At 36.6% G+C, this 23022-nt stretch overlaps 1 protein-coding gene across 2 annotated transcripts in view; it reads right to left on the bottom strand.

Annotated features, from left to right (window-relative positions):
- glcci1a (glucocorticoid induced 1a) overlaps positions 1-23022 on the bottom strand; it is a 287506-nt gene that overhangs the window by 222312 nt on the left and 42172 nt on the right. For both annotated transcript variants that reach the window (XM_039736251.1, XM_039736253.1), the window contains exon 2: positions 12527-12678. In XM_039736251.1, the coding sequence (XP_039592185.1) occupies positions 12527-12678 (152 nt within the window). The remainder of the gene's footprint in view (positions 1-12526; positions 12679-23022) is intronic.

The raw sequence follows: 23022 nt of genomic DNA, 5'->3' as shown, positions 1-23022 counted from the left end.
ATCAGCTGATACTCTAAACCCTCTGACCCTAGCATCTCATTGCCACAAGCCACAAGATAGGTGGTAGCATTTTGCAGTCTTCTGATTCAAACTACAAGCTTATAAGCATGGTCTTATTGCTGCTCTTCCCGGATTTCACTTCATTATTCAATCTGTTTATACTTTCTAAATTTTACATACAACCTGTGAAACATTTAGAGTAAGCACATTCATTAAAATGGATGGATGGATGAATGAGATGCATTATTTTTGTTTATTTCCAGACTGCAGACAGACTAGATGTACCAATGTTCTAAATATTATTAAGCCCTGTTTAGCTCTGCAGGGGTTGGAGCCTACTGGCAGGCTCAGGTACATGGTGGAGAAAAACCCTAGAATGCCAAAGAAGCATTCAAAATAATGGTCACTTTTCACATTTAAAAAAAAACAGGTTATTGGCAATTTACCACGCTGAATGACCCAAAGGAGTTGTTAGTGATCGTGGCATTGGCATATTTTAAGAGAAAAACAGAAAATTATAATCTTGTGGCTTGCCATATTAATTCTAAAAAAGGATAAAAAGCAGTGATTTGTTATGAATGACACCATATACATTTACATTGTTTAAATAAATACTTTGAAATGAATTTTTTACTATAAAGTATTTCAGTTGTTATTTTAATGTAACTGTACAGTACATTAAAATGAATGACTAACTTTTTAGTCTGTTTTTGACTATTTCCCTCTAATGTCTGTAAATTTGTTCATCAAACTACTCGTGACGGCTGACATTGTACTTTACCCTAAATCTGAAGGTATCTGAAAAAACAAAGAAAATACTTAAATAAATAACAAAAATGGTGGTACTTAAGGTAACTGAGCAATTAAAATTCCAATGTTGGGGTCCAAGTGGGGTACAGGGACTGCAATGATGACATCTGCATGAAAAGAGGATTTTTCAGGAGACATTTTTTTCTGCACAGATGTAGAAGTAGGACAGAAACCATCTGATAGAAAAGATCTCTAAATATCAAATCTTAACACCTTCATTATATGATTGTAGGAGAGTTCATATCACAACACAGCAGCCAAACTCTGACCAACCGAGTCTCAAATCTTCTTGGGTTTTAGTCTCTTTTGGCAACAATTAAAGTGCTGGTGCTAGGATAAGTGCTAACCATTATATAGAGGGCAGTGTTGGGCAATGCTGACTTCTACAAGAATGAACAGTGAGACTGATGCACGCAAATGCTGAGCACATCCAGATGCTCATTTTTTAGGCTACTACGTTTGATAAAAGGAGATCTCAGGAACTTTGAGACACAGTGATTACTGGAGCAGACAACCCATTGACCAGTGCTTCACAAAGTTATATGACTAGAAAATGAGCTCATTCCCGATGAGCATGTACTTTGCAGCATTTTGAACAGCAATCATTAAAAATATCAAAAGATGGAATATTACATTAGACATCAGAATAAAAAATGAAGTGAAAATTATTTTTTCTCTTGCATCATTGAACTTTGGATTTTTGTAATTCGTAATTGTTGTGATCACATTTAAAAAATGCAGACTTTCTAGTGTCATTTTCAGGAGAGTTGCTTTTGGAAAATGAAATGCTACTTTAGTTACCAATGTATGATGAAGAATGATTTCATATACCTCTTGTACAGTTTCAAACGTATGCCGAATCTTTGCCAAGAAGCACAGAAACTTGAGGTGGCTCCAAGAAGACAGTCTTTGTAGGTTTTTCCTTAACATTTATATCCATCCATCCATCCATTATCCAACCTACTATATCCATAGAGGGTCACAGGGGTCTGATGAGAACCAATCCCAGGCAACACTGAGCACAAGGTAGAAAACAAATCCCGGGCAGGGCACCAGCCCACCGCAGGGCACCTTTTTATATTATATATATATATATATATATATATATATATATATATATATATATATATATATATAAACTATATATATTCTTTCAGCTGCTCGAGTTGCCACACCGGATCATCTTCTTCCATACCTTTCTGTCCTCTGCATCTTGCTCTGTTACACCCATCACCTGTATGTCCTCTCTCCCTACATCGATAAACCTTCTCTTAGGCTTTCCTCTTTTCCTCTTTCCTGGCAGCTCTATCCTTAGCATCCTTCTCCTAATATATCCAGCATCTCTCCTCTGCACATGTCCAAACCAACGCAATCTCACCTGTCTGACTTTGTCTCCCTACATTCCAAACTGAGCTGACCCTCTAATGTACTAAGTTCTAATCGTGTCCATCCTCATCACACCCAGTGCAAATCTCAGAATCTTTAACTCTTTCACCTCCAGCTCTGTCTCCTGCTTTCAAGGTCAGTGCCATCATCTCCAAACCATATAACATAGCTGGTCTCACTACCGCCCTGTAGATCTTCCCTTTCACTCTTGCTGATAACCGTCTGTCACAAATTATTCCTGACACTCTTCTCCACCTGTTCTCCCCTGCCTGCACTCACTTTTTCACCTCTCTTCCACAATCCCCATTACTCTGTACTGCTGATTCCAAGTATTTAAACTCATCCACCTTCGCCAACTCTACTCCATGCATCCTCACCATTTACACACATGCATGCTGTCTTGTTCCTACTGACCTTCATTCCTCTCCTCTCCTCTCTAGAGCATATCTCCACCTCTCCAGGGTCTCTTCAACCTGCTCCCTAGTATCACTACAGATCACAATGTCATCAGCAAACTTCATAGTCCACAGGGACTCCTGTCTAATTTAATCTGTCAACCTGTCCATCACCATTGCAAATAAGAAATGGCTCAAACCCAATCCCTGATGTAATCCCACCTCCACCTTGAATGCATCAGTCAACCCTACCGCAAACCTCATCACTGTTACACTTCCCTCGTACATATCCTGTATAACTCTTGCATACTTCTCTGCCACTCCCGACTTCCTCATACAATACCACAACTCCTCTCTATGTACACTGTCATATGCTTTCTGTAAGTCCATAAACACAGAATGCAACATGTTCTGGTCTTCTCTATACTTCTGTATGTATATATATTCTATACACATACATACATACATGCACTCACACACACACACACACACACAGAGTCACGTCTTTTGATTTTACTCTTGATTTTACTCAAAAAGAGAACCTTGGATAACAGAACAGTACAGCATGGAAATGGAAAGGGAAAATCAGTCCTTATCTTTACAGTTTTATCAAAGCAAGTTATATCTAGCAGACTTGCCTCACAAAGATTCCAACAAGAGATGTAAATGGAGTGGTATATATCACTATGAGCTGAGTTGAGAGAAGAGTGGCGAGTGAGTCAAAAACCATATGGGAGCTTGAAGCTCTTTTGGGATGCGAGGTATGGCAGTGAGAAGAGAAGCACAGCACAGATAATTACTAAGGATCAGTGTAAGTTTGACGCCACCCTGTTGTTGGTGGGAGTTTTGTTCTTTTCATAGGTTTTCTTTTAAGGTCACAACTGCAAGAGCAGAAGAGGTGTTCAGATTAGGAAAGTGTTATATAATATATAGTCCTGTTCAGGACTATTAAGCCATTACTCTGTTTGTGTGTACCAATTCTTACACCTCAGTCTATTTCAAAATATTCCAGAATACCCGGTAACGCATCATTCTCTAAATAAAATATATAAAAACATAATCCAAATACAGACTGGCAGACCAAAGAATAATAATCAAAGGCTAAATACCAGTCAAAGTTATCATTCTATTTAGATTAAATCTGAATAAGCAATAAAAAGACAAACGTCATCAACATGAAAAAACAGGTCAGATGAGACATGTCATAAGGTAGGCTACATGCACCTTTCATAAAATTTAACTTGTTTTCCTCAGTTTCAAACTTTGAAAGACACATACCTCATAGTTGTACTTGTTATACATGAAGATATTGATTGACTCAATTATTATCATTCAGCAGTTCCATCTGGGTTGCCAGTTAGTAAGTAAAAAGTAAAAAAAGTGATAATGTAGTTAACTATGCAATGGGTTTTTTTAACAGATCTAATTTTGCACTTAGATGTATTTGCTGATTTATAATTAACCTAGTCAAAGCAGAAAGTGAAATTTAGAAAATACGATGGCCCAAGTCAAGCAACAAAGAAAAATATGCCCTGTTCATTAACAACGCAGAGGAAACTGCACAGGAAGTTGTGTTTTGCATTGAGTTAGCATATAAAATACGGTTTCAGCTATAAGGATAACAACAAGACACCTTTATTTCTGCCTTATCAGCTACAGTAACCTACTTCATATATTCAGTGTATATCTGGGCAACAGGGAGTTTGTACATCAACTCAAGAGTAAGTGAGAATATTCAGACTGAGAAATAAACACTGTCATAAAAAATAACTTCTTTGTACCATTAACATCTTAAAAAACAGGACTTATATACTGATACAGCAATTACCACTACTAACTTATAGCACTAGGATTCAATTCCCAGTTCAGTCACCATCTGAGTTGCTTTGCACATTATGTCTGTTGGTGTGGTTTTTTTTCTGGGTTCTTTAGACTCATCCCAAAATTCATACATGTGAGAATAACTGCATCCAGCCGAATCTGGGAATGTGTGCTAGTGGTTGGCTTCTACCTTGAATCAACTGCTATTGTGATAAAGTCTGGACTTCACCAATTCTGTAAAATAAATGCAACTTAAGAAAATAGATAGACGGAGAAATGCATGGAAATGCTTTGGTTTAATCAATTCCTGTTAGAAAAAATGTTTTAATGCAGCTAAAAAAATGTCCAAAAAAAATCAATGTATTACAAATAATAATAATACAATTAATTACACTGTATTACAGAATGTTATAAAAAAATCTCTCTCTCGAACCACTGCTGGGGAAAGTCCATGTTCCTCTTTAAATCAGACTGATTTTACTCCTTGGTGTGAGAACAAGCTGTTAGATTAACTGGTGACTCTGGCTTGAGAGAGGGTTAATGAGTGTAACGTGTATGATCAGTGGCATCACCTTTATTTTAAGCAAGATGCATCACAAAACTCAGATGTACCAAATATAGCAAAAGACACTCAAGGTGAACAGAGGAAGAAAACAAGACATTGAATAAAAAAGACGGCAAAACAAATACTCTGCTGCAACAAGCCTGATTGCATAAGGTCTGGTTCTCCAATAATCAGGTGCAATGTCTTGTCCATTTGTCTGCCATTCAGAGGTACTCAAACACTGCCCCCCTCACTTCTATCTTTCTCCTAACAATCATTCTGGCCACACTACCTCCCTGCTCAAGAAGCCTCTTTTCTTACACATCCAATAACTCCAAGCTAAGTGTGTCAGAGGCAGAAATTAGACATTAAACCCTAACCCAAAGGGCTACTTCCATGGCAATCCACCAAACTGCTTCCAGATTAAGAAATCCTTTCAAAATACCTGAATGTTTCTTAGACATTAGCTCTTATTCTGAAATAATGGGATGGCAATCCTTGGTGACTCCCAATAAACAGCAGGATCTCTATGTGGGAACTCTCAGTGGTCGACAACTATCAGACAGAGGGAATTTTCTTGGCATTTCACCCCACCCTTCACTCTTGCTTTACTGCAACAGAAGAATCTACTTCCTGGGTACCATATAAACAAGTAACACTTAGCATTTTCTGGTGGTACCCTTTTACCCATAATGATATTTAGTAGCTCCACGGTCACCATTCTGGACTCAACTTTAAAACACTGCTTCTGATAGGCCAATCCTCTATCATGTGTCCCCTTCCTTAAACCCCTTGTGCCTTGCTACCCCTACACCAGTAGCAGACTAGGAATTCATCCTGGGCCCTGTTACTATTAGGATAGGATCAGACACCTGAAACTCATCAGTATCCACACTTTTCACAGATATGTCTTAACTATATCCATTCAGTTGTTAAATATTTGCAATTGGTGCTTGATCCTTTCGTTTAAAAATGTATGTTTAAGATTTTGTACAGTCAGCTATGCTATGGGTCTCTTAATTAAATTTTTAACAAAATAGTAAAGTCAATAATGCAAAATACACATTTCAGGATATAAGATACAGTATTTAATTCAATAGCAAAACTAACAAAACCATCATTAAATACCCATTGAGCCCCATTGTTGATTTGAAGCTTTTGTTGCTGGGCTTAAAACAAATATTCAAATTCTGGAAAAAACTACGGCTGTTTGTTATCTTCAGCCACACACATGACTATAGGTAGCTCAATCTAATCTGTCCTACCAGACTGTAAAGACATTCAAGTCCAAACTAAAACGTGACAATAACAAGCCCTGAACCAGTGTGGCACAGTCAGTATATCAGGCTTTATGCTATAATATATGTGAAAAGACACGAATGCCTATGTTAAAAGATCCATATGAGCAAGCTCTGAACATTAGGCCTGGTCTCTTTTAAAGTTTAGGGGTGCACTAACACTCCAGGCTGCTAGCAGAGTACATAGAAAAACAAGTCAACAAATGCTACACTTTTTAACAGTTATATTTCATTGAACCTGCTGCATGCTGTATGTCGTCATATGCCTGAGCAACACTGTGACAAGAAAAGGCTCACCCAGTTCTTCTTGGGTCATTATCCGAAAGGCTCAAATTGGTTCTAAAACAAGGGTTTATTTGAATCCAGAAGAAAAATAAGAAAATGCTATAAGCAGGACAGTAGTTGCTATAGCTTCAAGGTGCTCTAAGCAAGGTGTTTGAAGTCAAAAATATATCAGGTGAAATATTTTCAACTTTTATGCTGGCGGATATCTAAATTGCCAGTAAATGAAAATAGTAAGACAGGACCGGCAACTTAAGATTGCATTTGGGTTTTTAACAATCACATACTCCTCCTCTCATCTGAAACACAGATTAGATTGGGCACTGTAACAACTTCAAAAACTTGCTCTGTCTTGTCAAGGGATAATGAAGGTCAGGACTTCATCAGTGTTTGAGGCCACAAGGAGTTAAGGACACATGATGAAGCATTTGGGGTGGGGAAAAAAACACACCCATATTACTTTATTCATCTTCTACCTGCGAACTTTTAGAGTTGGAAATAAAGAAGCACAGGGGAGAGCTCCTTTTTAGGTTTGTTGCTGATTTGAGGTGATTAAATAACAGCAAAAAAGAAGGAAAAGAGAATTTTAGGAATTAGTTTAAATATGGTTATATAAAAAAAAAATAATACACACAACCTAGGAATAGGGAGTCCAATCCTAAAATCCCAGTGGAAGGAAAGAGGGCCACGAACATCACCGCTGTGGGTGATCTCTCAGCCCTTGGCCCAATTGAAATGCTTGGCTCCATAAATACATATCTCTGATAACCTTTTAACTTTCTGCTATGAAAAGCAAAACTGGTCGCTTTAACGGATTCCAAAAATGCTCAAAGTTTCAATTATTCTAAGCACTTGTTGTCAGTGGAGGGACAGCATATTTAAAAGTGTGTATATTTATGTTTAAGTGATGTTACTTAGTCCACTTGAACAGACTGCACTATTATATTTAAAATCTTAGGCTTCTGTTTACTGTATCATTTTACTTATTTTATTTTTTTACCAAATTGCAAAAACAGCTTTAACCTGTCTGCTTACTTGGCTTTATTTTTTAGAAAATTAACAGAATTTGATATCAGGAGGCAAACCTATATAGGATTAAAACCAATCTGTGAAAGATGAAAAACTTCAAACATGTATCAAAAGTCCTTGAAATAAGAATAAATAATTGAATCAATCTATACAAAACATTTTAGGTGTTAATCATTACTTGTTTAAAAATTACAATTTGTTTTTTATTAGTGTGCAATAATGTTTAAATATGTCAGGTTACAGTTACTGCTTATAATGAATTTTCTCTTTCTCACAGTGTTTGAAACAAGTATTACAGAAAATTGATTTGTATACCATCACAGAGAAACACCCTGTTATTATATTATGCCAGCTGTTTTCATAGATGGCAATGATTTATCCAATTCAGGAATATGTTTAGAAAAAAGTCTCAGTTTGTATCAGTCTTCCTACTAAATGAATGCCATCTTTTTGTTAAGAATTGTACTCTTAAGAAATGGTTTGGGAAATTACAAATGACAAGCTTGATTAACACAAAACAAAAATGCAGATTTTTGTAACACAATATGAGAACTGCAAAAAAGCCTGCATTCATTTGAACATTAACAATGACGTGAATTGACCTTCACCCCAAGACTTCGTCAAATTCTCACAATATGTCTCACCTTCTGTAACAAGGTTCAGTTCCTGTTTAACAGCATTTTTGTCACCAGATTTGGCTGGCTGGCAAATGCTTGGCCATCATTTACGAGTGTCCAGGTAAAAATTCTCCTTGCCAACTGAGTTAAGTATGTTTTATAAAATTTTCACTTTGTTCTGCTCATATTGGCTCACATTTATATTCAAGGTAGTATACATTTTCAAGAACACTTCAATAGTTAAGTGCAGAGTTTTTCCAAAAACTCATATGCTGAGGAAACCATAAAAAGTTAACATTAACCCTCTCTAATGAAATACATTTTATATAAGAATATAGAAATTGTACTAGAGAGCTTACAAAAATCCATCCTCCATCCATGCATTTTCCAACCCGCTGAATCCGAACACAGGGTCACGGGGGTCTGCTGGAGCCGATCCCAGCCAACACAGGGCACAAGGCAGGAACCAATCCCAGGCAGGGTGCCAACCCACCGCAGGACGCACACAAACACACCCACACACCAAGCACACACTAGGGTCAATGTAGAATTGCCAATCTACCTAACCTGCATGTCTTTGGATTGTGGGAGGAAACCGGAGCGCCCGGAGGAAACCCACGCAGACACGGGGAGAACAAGCAAACTCCACGCAGGGAGGACCCAGGAAATGAACCCGGGTCTCCTAACTGCAAGGCAGCAGCGTTACCACTGTGCCACCGTGCCGCCGCTTACAAAAATGACATCGACAATCAGAGTACAATGTAACAGTTTCAAATCTGCTTATTCTAATTCAGCATGGTGATGGGGCAGTCCATTACTAGGACTAATCATGCAAACACCCATACTCACACTAGCACACCTTAGTTGGGGGTTCCAAACTGGACCTTGCAGACCCATTTTCAGATATGTGGGAAGAAAACTGGACAACATGGAGGAAAAGTCATGTTGGCATGGGAGAACATGCCACCTCTACACTAAACACAGGTTTTATTCCCACTATATGTGATGCAGCAGTGCTAACCTGTGCACCACCATGCTGCCCTGCACATATAATACTATAATAGCATTAAAAAGCATGCTGACTAGCCCTCTGTTTTGCCTTCTTTGCAGACAGGAATGGCCATGTCATATTTTTTGCCACGTAATGTTAAGTGTCAGGGCATGATAATAACCATATGAGCATAAACATGAACAAATGGTCCATATTAAAAGGTCAAACTCACACTACACAATTTAGAATATCTTTAGACAGTTTTACAACTTCTGATTAGGGCACTAATATCCAGGACCGGAGATGGATTATTTCACTTTAACCTCAAACTGACAAGTTCTTGTTTACAGCGCACATAACCTATGGAATTGTGGATCCAAAAGCTGAACTGGAATCAAAGCAATACGTCATTTTAGAGAACATGGGATGAAGTAAACATATCTCACAAAAAGACATAAACTTAGGTAATTATAGTACAAAAGTTTAAAAGAATCAATAAAAATAACAAAATCAAAGCAGTTCTAATGCAGCACAGTAATACTGTGGCCCTAAAGCTCCAGACTCCTGGGTTTAAATCTTGTGCCCAGTATCTGTCTACATGGAGTTTGCATTTTTACCCACGTCTGTGTGAAGTTTTCTTTGGGTACACTGGTTTTCCTGCTGTATCTCAAAAATATGTAGGTTAGATTAGATGGCAATGATTTATGTCTGTTTTGGCATTGTGATGGATGGGCATCAGATCCAGGTTTTGTTTCTACCTTATGTCCAATGCCATTGGAATAAGCACTGGTTCCCAGCAAATGTGAACTGGATAAATACGCTACAAAATGAATGAACTGATGATTGAACCAGTTCTGGAACCTGTTTTAAAATGACAACGTAACTTAATCCAACAACTTTTCAAAGGCAAAAGCCTAAAAACAAACACCATAAAATCAGTAAGAGTGTTTGATTTAAAGTTGTTTGTCATGAACACTTGTAAAAAGTTATTTAGTTTTAAATAGCAAAACACTAAAAAAAAAAAAGATCAGAAAAATACAAATGAATTACGTTAACAAAATAAAAAAACAAACCATTCAAAGACTCCCATTTCTCAGAACATTCCACATACTAGAAGCTCTGTAGCTGAACAGGATTTTTACCAAAAGCCATATTCTCATGTTTGTTTCGTGTTTTTGTAACTTAAGCTTAAGAAAAGCTAAAAAGCACATTGGAATAAACACATTCAAATCTCCATGAAATAATCCAGTTTTGAACTGGCTTTTCCATTTTGAGGGTCAGAGAGAGCATTCATCACAAAGCAGGAACTAATACTGGATGAAATACCAGTCTATCACAAGTCAAACATATTCATATGTCACACTCACATTCAGCCAACTTAGTGTCAACAATCAGCCTAATATGTAGAGAATGCCTTTAGGTGATGGAAATTAGTGGGAGTATGAGGAGGTAATCCAGACCTGGAGGGAAAGTGCGACACTAGGAAGACAAGAATAAAGTTAGAGATCAATACCAGAATACTGAAGTTGCAAGGCAGAAGTACTAACCATCATGTCAGTGTAGCCTATAAAAATATTTAACATGTTCAACATTTTTTATATGCTAAACAATGATGCAAGTAAAATGTTTCCATGATTTGAGAAATAATAATATTCTCAAATCATCTTACTCTAATTTAAAGCCACACAGGACTAGAACCCATCCTATCAGCAAGGTGGTAAAGCAGCCTTGCACAGGACAGCAATCCACTAAAGGCATCACTAACAGCCACAGTGGTCCAATTTAGAGTCGTAAATTACATCAGCCTACACATCTTAAGGGGTATGTAAGAAAAACCCACAGTAAACTTCAGACAGACAGATAGCAGAAAAGCATGAGGCAGCAACAATTAACACTGCAGCATCTTACCTCCAGAAATATCAGAAAAAAATCTTCCAACACTTCATATGACCTTGGCATTCCATTTAAGCATTTTTGGTGTAGATAACTAGATTATATATAGATTTAGATTTAAACATACTAAAACATCCGGGGAACACCCTGTCGCATATAGTTATGGCTGTTGCTATATCGCTCCTTGCAAATGAGTTTCGCTCTTGGATTGGTTATCATCTATGATGAAAATTTCCTTTTTCCAGCTGCTTTTGTCTAGGCTTACTTCCCACTTTCCAAGGATATGCAGGACAGCTTGATTGTTGATTCTCTGTTGGTCTCATATAAGTGAGTGTGCAATACAACAGTATGACATCTCATCCAATGTTGCTTCCTGTCTTGCTCTCAGTGCTACCAGAATAAACTTCAGCTCTCCAATTAATAAGAAAGTGAATTGATAAGCAAGTATGCACATACTTAACAAAGTGTGTGTTTATAAAAAGCAAAAAAACAAAACAAAAAAAAATAGTAAAAAAAAAAAACAGAGCACGGGTCATCATAATTGTGAAGATGCCTGAATTTTCATAAATTCATTTTATGTTTTGTTTAGTTTAGTTGATTTACATGTAGCTCTCTTCAAAGGGCACACAGTTAGACTACTTACGCAGTTTTACACATACAACACTTTAACAGAAATGCATATTTGCATAAATACTGTAGGCCCATACCTATTTAAATGAATGGCAATGGTCATATTGTTAAATTTGGATTAAATGGAAAGGAAATCAAACTAACAGCAAATGTGAATAAAGGAAGACTGATCTAGTTGTCAGCACAAGATAGGAAGAAGGAAAGTTCAGTTCCTCAAGAAAATAAACCTCTAAGAGGTACACAATCCTCTACAACTAGGAAAGTCAAAGTATGCAGGACTTAGATCATATGGCTGCCTTCCTCACACTCCGTATTTCAAAGTACAAGTTTTGAAATGCAAACATGCTCATGCTGGGAAGGTAATGGAGGGAATACAGACAATATTTTTCCAAAGTGAAAAGCATACCAGACCAACAGTTACCCTTTACCACTCTTACTCTCACTTCACCTCTGCCTTTTTCTAATATGACCCAGTTAATATTTTCCTGACAAGGTCTATCAACATCTCCATTACAGTTTCTACCAAGGCAAAGCCCCACTGACCACCAAAGCAAAGCATATTGTCTCTTGGTACACTCAGAATGCCATATGCTATTTATCTCTCCTAGATTCATAAACAAATACATAAATAAACATCACACTAGGTGAATAAAACAAAGCAAAAAAAAAACAAAAAAAACCACTACATACCAGCAAAGATGCCAAACATTATCTTAAAGAAGTGTGATAATATTTGAAAAACTAATCCGGATGTGAGCCACATGCTCATGACAGCCCACAGATGTAACACACTGAAGGTCATTCACTTCATGCACAAAAATTAATTTTACCTGAGTCGCTTTATCTTTCATGCATGATGGGTAGTGCACATGGGGATCACGAGGCCACTGTCCAGTGAGGTAAGTTCCTGTTATTGTATCCAGGGAAGATGTCCGTCTGATGGTGTTTGAGGTTCGGATTTGCTGTGGTTTCGATCTCTCCACTGTAAAAATTAAGAGAAAAATCACTTTAGTACAGAACTCGCATAACTGTTTACCAGATTCTGAGCTGATCCCTTTAGAGACCACGTCCCTGATGTTAATTACCATTAGCCCACACATGTTATACAATCAGGCATCCACAAGGACTGTTGAATGCACTGTTGGGCATTGAATTGCAATTTCACTCTGAGTTCTGCAATTCCCTACTAATTTGTACTATTCTCTGCTGTCTTTTATGGTTCTTCTGTGGTGTTGATCTGCGCCACCACTACTTGGTCAAGGTACAATGCTGCCCCATGTGTTTATAGACTGAATGACGGGTGTCCCAGAAATGCCCACATGACTCTCATCATCAATTTCTTCCATATGAAGCCTGTAAACCATGAGGACTGATTTAGAACTTTTACTGTATGTTAGGCAGAACACCCAGTTGGGGCTGAGCAGTCTTTTGGCCTTGGAACCCCTGCAGATTTTGTTTTTTCTACAGCCTAGTTGGAGATTTTTTTTTTGTTTTGTTTTTGCTTTTTCGGTCCTCCTGACCATTCGATCTTACCTTTTTCTTTGTGACATACTATATAATATTATTGCCTAATCTTGATTGTTTATGTTTTATATTAACTTCCTTTTATATAATTTTGTAAAGCACTTTGATCTACATTATTTGTATGAAAGTGTGCTTAAATGTTGCTGTTGTTGAAAATCGCCAAAACTTGCAAAATTGACATTTAGACATGTAATCAAAAGCAGACATCTTACTTAGCATCAAATTAACTAGCAAAAGGCCAGTTCGTATAGGCATCTCAAAAGGTTGGTGTGTTGTCAATTCTCACTACTTATTCAGAAGAATATCCATTTCTCTTTTCTAAGAAGAGAATAATTTAAAATTATTCTCACTTTCAAAGATAAAAGCAGTCATGCAAGTTTGGTTTCCTTCATCAACAATTAATTGTAAAGAAGTCAGATGTCAGCAATGACAAAATTAGGCAACAAAAGAAAATGTCCTTCCTCTATATTATGCTTTATAAAAGCCGGTTAAATAAATGAAAATAATCGTTAATAAAATAAAATGTATAGATATTAAATCCTGTGATATACACACGAAGTATGAAAAATAAAATTGCAGCATACATTTAGTTTAATGCTGTATATGTATGTGTCATTTTGGTATTTTTTAAATATTTTAATATGGGGCAAAAAGTGACATTTGGTTAAAAAAAATTGGAACTTGGAATCATGAAGCACTGTAAAAAGAGAGGGAAGGTTGTCTTAACCGGGCCAAGAATCAGCTTTTACAGATCTTTATTCATGCTTATAACCATAGCTGGAAGTTCTTATCTTGGTATTTTAATTATACATCCAATAAAATTTGATGAAAAGAACTAAAGAACTTTTCCAATCCCTTTGCTATATGTAAGCCTAATGTTTAAAGTCCATAGGCTTTTTCTAGAAAGAGCTGCTAATGAGTAAAAGTACATTTTGCTAGCTGCTGTTCTGTCTGAGACAACAGAGACAATATTGATTCAGGACCAAAACTACAACTGGACAGTATTCAGACCACTGCACATATTTCATATTTGCTGTCTAACATCTGGCAGCCCAAACATACTGCAATGCTGGAAGAACATTTCACATTTGGTACACGCAAAACATATTGAAGAGATTCACACAAAGAAATTAAATCAATTGATCCATCCATCCACTTACTTCATAAAAAGATGAAGAAATAGGTAATGTATAGTGAACAAGCATGTCACAATTAATGAAATACAGACATATTTTTTTGTGGCAAACGTAAAATAACTGACAACTTTCCTAAATCTGCTCCATTACAGGGTCATGGGGACACTGGCTGCATTAGGTGCAAGGCAGGATCCAACTCTGAATAGGATGCTAGTCCACTGCAGGGCACACTTATACAAAAGTACTTTTGCAAGCCATCTTCAAGATGGGGAGGACACCACATCTCCAGGACAAAATCCACAAGAACACACCGAGAACAGCCAATGTACACATAGGCAGAAGCCAAGCAAGTTTAATTGTGCCAATACACAATAAACACTATCTTCTTATATGCTACCATGGCTGTCTGTTTGTCTATTCAGGATTTTAAATCACCTGTAGCTCGCAAACCGTTTGACCTATTGACTTGAAATTTGGTACACATATACTACGTGAGCTCTACTGTCTGCTTTCAGGGTGGTGATTTTTATTCCTCTTTTTATTTTATTTTATTATAGAATCAACTGTTGGCAGTGGCTAGCAGGGCGGCTGTGCAGCACATGCATACGGGTGCCGTTCTCATCCCTACCACCTTCATCGTCACTTTCTCTACCTCTTCATATCTTAAATCATTCTTGAGGCAGTTTGAACACTTAAGTGCCTGCTTAAGTGAAAAATTAAGAAAAATGTACTAAGTAATTGCAACACAAACACTGACTTAATCATTTTTAATACGAAAAGATGCTGACGGAAGACGAGAAGAAGCGGGCCGCTAGGGTGGAGAAAAGAAGAGCTGCTCAGGAACCAGCAAGCACATCAACCTCTGATCAAACAAATGTTAAACGTACAGAGAAAGAGAATGAAAACTAGAAGTCAAGTGTATTCACTGCACATTATCGTGCAGTTCACTGTTACTGGTACCACCATAAAATAGATCAAGTGTGCAAAATTACCTGAATAACCTCTTTCCGGGTGCAGTCATATTAGTTTGTATGAATTCAGAACTAAACCTATAAAAAATTAACTATTTGTGAAGCTGAGTGAATTTCAAGGTAGAACTGCTAAAAACCATCCAGTGAGCAGTAAAATCAATGAACACACTAAAAATCAAAATTAAGAGGGTGAATACAAAAAAGTGCCTGATTTTTCTTACAAATATAGTCTTCTGTGTCCTCAAATGATGGTAGGTATTTGCTGGCACCACCAAGTCAACACTTTATTCAGATGCTGCCTTTGTATGTTGGACAACAAATGCAATTAAGAAGCTGAACAGTTATGAAATAATACTACAAAGGCTACCAAATCACCTAACCAAGCTGGGACAATACAGCCTTTTGTGTAAGTGATGATGATGCAGTGTGCAGCTATTCAAGTCGAAATTGCACCTTTGCGGTATAAATGTATACCTTCTCGCAGGACATCATCAAGTAAGATTTGTTAGGTAAAGCTTGACCTTATAAGAATATGTCATGGAGAGTCCATGAACTGAGAGTATATTGCCTGACAATACACAACACTCACATGACAAACTCTGCCTGGGCCTGATATGTTCTTAAATTATCTGTTACATACTCTAGGACACCAACTGTTAATATTGTAAGGCAAGATTAAGAAAGCCAGGGAATTGAAGGAGGAATAGATGACACAGTAGCATTTATTTTGCTAAAGGCGGTGACATAAAAGGTAGAAGATTCCCAAAACCATTAAACATGTAGGTAAGCAAAAGGTTTACAACAACAAATTAAACTTTTGAGAGCTTGTACTAACAAAAATTCTGGAGTTAAAGACACGCATTTTAAGAATATGATGCAATAAAACTGACTGGCAAGACTTGATGAATTATCTGATATATAACATGAAAAACCATATGGTCTTGAAATATTGTGTATAAACATAACAAAAGAATAAAACAGCACATGATCACTTTTGAATTATGTAAAAAAATATCAAATACACAAACTATTTTAATTATATCATTGACAACATTGTGAACATAAGCAAAACTTATAGACTGATAAAATACTCAATTATCACATATTGCCCTAAATAAGCATTCTATGATACAAGATGAAAATATAGATCTTTTAGGTATGTATTCAAACTCAGTGGAAAGTTTCCAAACTTTGCTTAGTAATTTTTAACATTTCTATCTGAAAATAGTTAACAAAATACTCATGTTAAAATGATTTAATAACAAAAGCATTCTTGTTTGCATAAATGTTCATACCTCACACATTAAGAATTGGTGGAGGCACTACAGTTTTACTCAAATATCCAAGAAGACTTTCTCCATTTTTCATTTGTATGTTTCAATTAATACCTGACCAATGAACTTCATAAATAAAGGCATTTTAATCCTGAACGTTTCTCTTTTAATAGTACACAGAAAATAAATCTACTGTATCACTTGCCAAGGAATGAACTTGGAGTTACAATATCACAATGCCGAGTATCTCTTCAAGTGTCTCCAAATGTGCAAAATGATACTTGTATAATTTATTTGTAACATGTAAACTAAGTGTCTGCACATATTTGTAAGACACTGTATCAACATAGAGTCAGAAGAAGTGTGATCACTTAACTATCTTTAACGGGACTAGACTAAAGGGAACATAGGAAGGCGTGATGGAAATGGAAAAAAAATGTTTCTGCCTCCCCAGCCTTGAAATCACGGATTTGGAAACATTGTAAGGCCAGGTTGAATCTGCCTACTGGGAGTAGCCAAAAAGGGGGTAAATATCCCACCATTCAACAGTCTGATAATAAGATAGGACAAAGGACAGGCGCTTACAAGACAAAAAGAATATGAGTGCCGCAGTATCTTGTGGTCGTGTACTTGGAATTTTTGCCCAAAACTTTGACTCCTGTGGGTCTCTTGCCATTTTACTTTTACATTTATATTAGATATACACACAGATATTTTACATGTGTACACAAGGAATAATTTTATGGGTCTTGTATAGTTGCTGACCCATTTCTCAATCTACCCTTGGAGAAACACCAGGAAGATGACCCCTTAGGTCTGTCCCACTTTTAACTCCTCCCCTTTTAGGGCCAATCAGAGAGCAACTAAAGTCAACACCACTTAGAAGACCAAAGCACTGGAAGATACATGGCTGATCCCATCTGTGTATTTTTTCAGTTTATCAACATTTTTTCCATCTTTTTTGCCAAATAGCACTTAGATGGGGCTTTTCCTTTTTGGAACCTCACCCCTTAGAATGTCCACTTATCTTCTTTTCTTTTACCATATATAACTTTATTTTTGGCATTGAACTGTGGGAAAAAATTATAGAAATAGTAACATAAAAGTGTTAACCTAAAAGTACTTATCATCAGGCTTGTTGTATGACATAGATTCAGAAAGTATTTAAAGTTGAAAAAATGTTCCGGGTGTCACCTGCAGAATGTAAGTGTTCTGTGCAATGCCATATACCTACTCGCAGTGGCACTGTAATGTGTCCTGAAGTACACAGGTATTTAAAGGAAAGAATAAGCCCTCAGCCTAGGGGGTGTTGGCTTTGTCCTACCATTTAGTTAAACCACCAACTTGAATAGGTGCCAAGCAATAAGTGTTAGTGCTGATTCAATCAGGATTAATTAAAATGATTTAGCGATTGGTAGGAAGGTTTGTTGGGTGTTGTTTTGTGAAGCCCAGAAAAAAGAAAAAGAGGGATTTTGGCTTCAGCTAATCACAGACTTCCCATTGTTTAATTTCCACTTTATATTTAGCCCCAAGGAAAGACTGTAGGAAACAAAGAATACTACAACTCTGGTTTTCATACTTTTAGTTTAACGTTTTATTTTAGTGAAGAGTATTTATTTCAGTATATACCATGTGCAACTTCAATGCCACAGTGGGGGTAAATTTTCTTTGTGGTTCCATCTCTGATCTATTGTGGACTAGTCTGTCATTAAACAATATTTATATTTGTATACAACTTATATTTAATTTAATACTAGTTTGTCACTGTGAAAAACTAAATAAAAATATCCAGTGATTTGAACTACCATAAGGGTGGATATAGGACTGTATTGTGGAAATACCAATGCATAGCCAAAGTGTGTCAGTGGAAAGTAATTTTATTTGGAGAAATATAGGGAAGAAAACCACAAAATTGTTCAGTAATTCTACCATGCAGTGCTGCTGTAAAGTGTATTCTTAAGGCCACTCTGCAGTGCTTTCTTGTAAAGCCAACAAATGTATGGTTAATTTAAGACAAAAAAATACTGAAAACACAAAGAACAATGGGGTGGAACAACCAATTCATAGATGTAATGTATAATGAGGACAGAATTTACTATTTTAAAGTGCATTATTATAGGGAATTTCTCATTTGGTACTGGAAAGTCCTTCAACTCCATCAATGTGTAAAACAAAAAAGCCATTGAGATTGCTTTTAAATGCACGTTTTGCTGTGACTGTCTCCATTTGAAGAGAGGAAGGTTGGAATTTCCCTGTTATACATTACAGTATATGATTTATCACATAATTCATTTTAAAGGATTTTAAAAGACACCAGAAAAAGTTTTGAACCAGCTTAATCCCATTTTAGAACTGCAATACAGCAGAACCTATGACACCACTGCCAAGTGAAAAAACTAAAACCACCCTAGGAGTGGCACCAGTCCATCTCAGGGCACACTTATACACATCAAGCAATTTAAACCTGTCAATTAATCTAACATACACATCTTTTAGGTGAAAAACTGGTATACTTGAGAAGAAAAGCACAAAAACTTTGCAGAATTTGCAAACTCTTTACAGGCAGTAACAAGGCTTAAATGTGACACCAGTCTCATGAATGGTAAGGCTGCAACACTCACCATTATACCACCATGCAAAGGGTCTACAACAAAACAACACATTTTGTTTTTACAAATTTGCCTAAGACTATATCTGCTAGTAACATTTTTCAATACAAAAAATAAAAATGAAATTAAAAAATATATAAATCTATCTTTTTAAAAATTTTCCAGCTAGAGTTAGAGATATCAGTTAATTGGATTTCAGAATACTGGGAAAATATAAAATCAAGCACATTTTTTAAAACAAATCTCACAGCTGGACACAATCTGAAGACATGTTTATTTTGATAAACAATTGTTATCCATAAAAAAAATAAATTTAAATTCCACCCAGCTTATTGCCATTTATAGGGTGGTATGGTGGTATGGTGGTTTAGCATTTAGCGCTGCAACTCAAATTCATGAGTCTGAGTTAGATTCTTAGCCCAGTCAATTTCCTTTTGTTTGTATAAGTTCACTCTGGGTACTCTGTTTTCCAGGTTAACCCAAAATACCTAGTAGGTGACAATAAATTAGCATAAATTAGAATTCCATGGAGCTCTATTTTTAAAAAAAAGAATCAGAAAAATGGAAAAATAGCAGTCCAGTTTTCTTCCTACCTTCAAGTTAGGTTCGTTAGAGACACTCACAGCTTTATAGTTTGTGATTTGAACCCTGGCCTGATAATTGTTTATGCAAAGTTTGCCCAGTGCTGCCTGTATACTATACGTGTTGGTGTTTCTAAGCAAACTCTGTTTTTCTTCCCCACATCCCAAAGTGTGTGTGATACACTAACTAGAAATTTTAAACTTGCCCAGTGTGTGTGAGAAAGTGCCCAGTGATGTGATGGTGAGCACTTCAGTGATGCACTGCTTCTAGGATAGATTCTGGCCCCTAGGATCCTGAATTGGATTAAGCATGTTAGAAAATGGATGGATATAATATTCAGGTAATTAGGATATAAATTCATTTAGGTAAGAAAACCTCAAAGAAAGTAAAAAATACTTCTGCTACTCTCTCTCTCTCTCTCTCTATCGCATCAGACACTGTACTTTAACAACCTAAATTAAAAAAGAATTTGTCTCAAGCCCACACTTCAGTTCTGAAACACTGTTTCAGTGTATCCAGATTAGTCAGTAACATAATGCCAAATGGAACTGCATTTAAGTATGGTAGGAAGCTTATTGGCCTTCTAATAATATTAACTCCATCGACGGCCTGGGCAAGCTTAAATAACCTTCAAGGCTTGCAGAACATTAAGCCCTGTGGTGGGAGCAAGTGAGCGTTTTACAGTTCACAATTGATTTTTTTGGCTTTGTATTTCACGTTTGAAAGCAGCAATCGATAAGTACCTTTCTGATGGAATTAGTTAGACTTCTTAGAAGTGGCCACTGTAATAAGAATACAACAGTGACATTTAGGGATTTTTTCCTTTATCTTTTATTTAATGCATATGCAGTAGGTGCAACAACAATCAAATCAGGCAGAGTGAACTGGGCTTTGACGCACAATTCTACATTTATATTTACTTACTTGGCTGATGCCTTTATCCAAAACAACTTACAACATTTGAGATCAAATGGCTACATTTCTTTTCTTTTTCCACTTGGAGCGCAAGCGGTGAAATGACTTGCTCAGGGTGATGGAGTGTCAGTGGCAGGATTCGAATCCACAACCTCAGGGTTTGAGGTCCAAAGCCTTAACCACTGCGACACACTGCTTTGCGTTGTATTCAGGAGGCTCAAAAGCATTCCTGTGTGTTCATGTTAATAGAGAATCAAAAAAGGCAATTCATTCTTAAAAAACTATATACATTGCAGAGGTGCTGGCATGGTGCCCAGAAGTGTACAAATAAGGGTACTGTTAGGTGCAGACATTTATGTAAAGGCTTCCAAGGTTCACATACTGTTCAATGCACACTACCTGTCCTCCGGACTAAAAAGGCAGATTCTAACTGTCCTTAATCTAGTAGTTTAGGCCTTCCTTCAGTCTCCTTTTGACAGCCTTGATCATTTTGGTACAATTGTTACTTCCAAGGTACTATTTAAATATTTAGTACACCTCTCCCTTTTACTTGCAGTGGTACATAAAGGGATTCTCCAGCCATCAGTATGCATACATCATTAGTAAAAACCCTGCTGGGCCAATCGACTCATATTGCTCTATTCTGTTATAAATGAAGAATCCAGCTCTGATAAAAACACCAAAAAGAAAACAAATATTGTTTACTTTCATATATAGATTTTTCCAGCTTGAGGCTATGGATGAGCTTAATTATCAAGGGCACTGAGAGGCCCAATAGTATGGATGGTTATATGCATAAATATAACCTCACTAAAACCACCAAAATTAATATTAAAAGTTCTTAGATGCAAAGCCACTTTTGCTACAAATAACTGTTCAGACTTTTTAAAATGATCATGCCTGAGAGAAGGAAATCTTCTGGCTCTTCTTAAGATGTGAATATAATACATAGTTTGTAGTGTGCAAAGCATCAGAAGCCAAGAGTTGCTGTCCCGGTTAGCTGGGTCAATAGTCAGCATCACGAGGAGAATGAGAAAGCATGGAAAAACTGAGTCGCAGATAGAGATCAGAGGCTGCTCTGCCTCAGACTTCTCACTGCTCTATCCTGCTCTTCTGGATTATTTTCTAAAAATGAAAACCAGGCTGCAGTTACTGATATCTCTTGTTGATTTATTTTCTTTTAGGATGGCAGTTCTTTGCTGTTGGTTAAGAACAGATTTACTTAACTGCCTAGTAAATCAATATGTCCTAGAGAAAACTACTGTACAGTACAAGCAAAAGTTCTTTCATGCATATTTCTTAATATTATGCATCCATCCATCCATTCTTTTTCAAGATTGCTAATCCTAAACACGGTCATGGAGAAGCTGCAGCCTATCCCAGTATTTATTTATTACTAACACAGTTGATTCTAAGAGCTATTCTTAGTGCCAGTCTTGGCTACTTTGTACATAGAAAGATAGTCACAAATATACCATTAGGACAGTATAACAAAAAGCTTCAGCGTCTATGTCTGGCTTTAACTTGAACTTGAATACATGTGGGCAAGTGTGAGCGGACCTCGAACTAACATCTTGTCCATGGTAGGGTTCTTGTCTCGCAATCAATGCCACAAAAGCTCCAGGACCCCTATGACCCTGAATTTGATGTCATGTTAAACAGGGCGATTCAGTCTGTTGCATTGTGCTCATCCCTTCGGTCATACTTACGTTATCATACCCACTTCTGAATTATACATTTAAGATATCATACTCAAAAGGAAGCTCCATTGGGTAATAGTTAATGTCACTATCATCTTCTGAAATGACTGAATCAAACCAGCAGCAGAAATAATATGTATACAGAATCACACAAATCATTTTTACAAACCCAAAAGAAGGAAGCAAGTAGTAGCGTATACACAGTTGGAAGGCAAGAAAATGATATACAATTTTTAAAAGGTTTAAGAAACAGTTCTAAATGCTCCATGATCATGTGAACTAAAGCATGGTGAATAAGACATTATTGTAAAATGTGAGGCTGAAAGGTTTTGTTTCAAAAACCAATGAAATAATTTACCAAGTGGGGTAAGAGAATTATATCCAGTAAACATGGAACCTGAGAAGGAAGATCACCAAAATGGTGCAGGTGAGCAAGTCATATAAAACTGCAACACAGTTAGAGATCATATTTCCATGACCTTATGAAAACTACCTTAGGTAGTTTATATTTTTCTTATAGCTATTTCTCTTATTAAGACTCAAAGAATCCACTTTTCATATCATTAGATAGTAAAGTAAAAATGTACCAATCATTACATTGTGATGTCCAGTAGT

This window comes from Polypterus senegalus, chromosome 15 (genome assembly GCF_016835505.1).
Source record: "Polypterus senegalus isolate Bchr_013 chromosome 15, ASM1683550v1, whole genome shotgun sequence".
NCBI classification, from domain to species: Eukaryota; Metazoa; Chordata; class Cladistia; order Polypteriformes; family Polypteridae; genus Polypterus; species Polypterus senegalus.
This window is presented reverse-complemented; position numbering and strand designations above follow the sequence as displayed.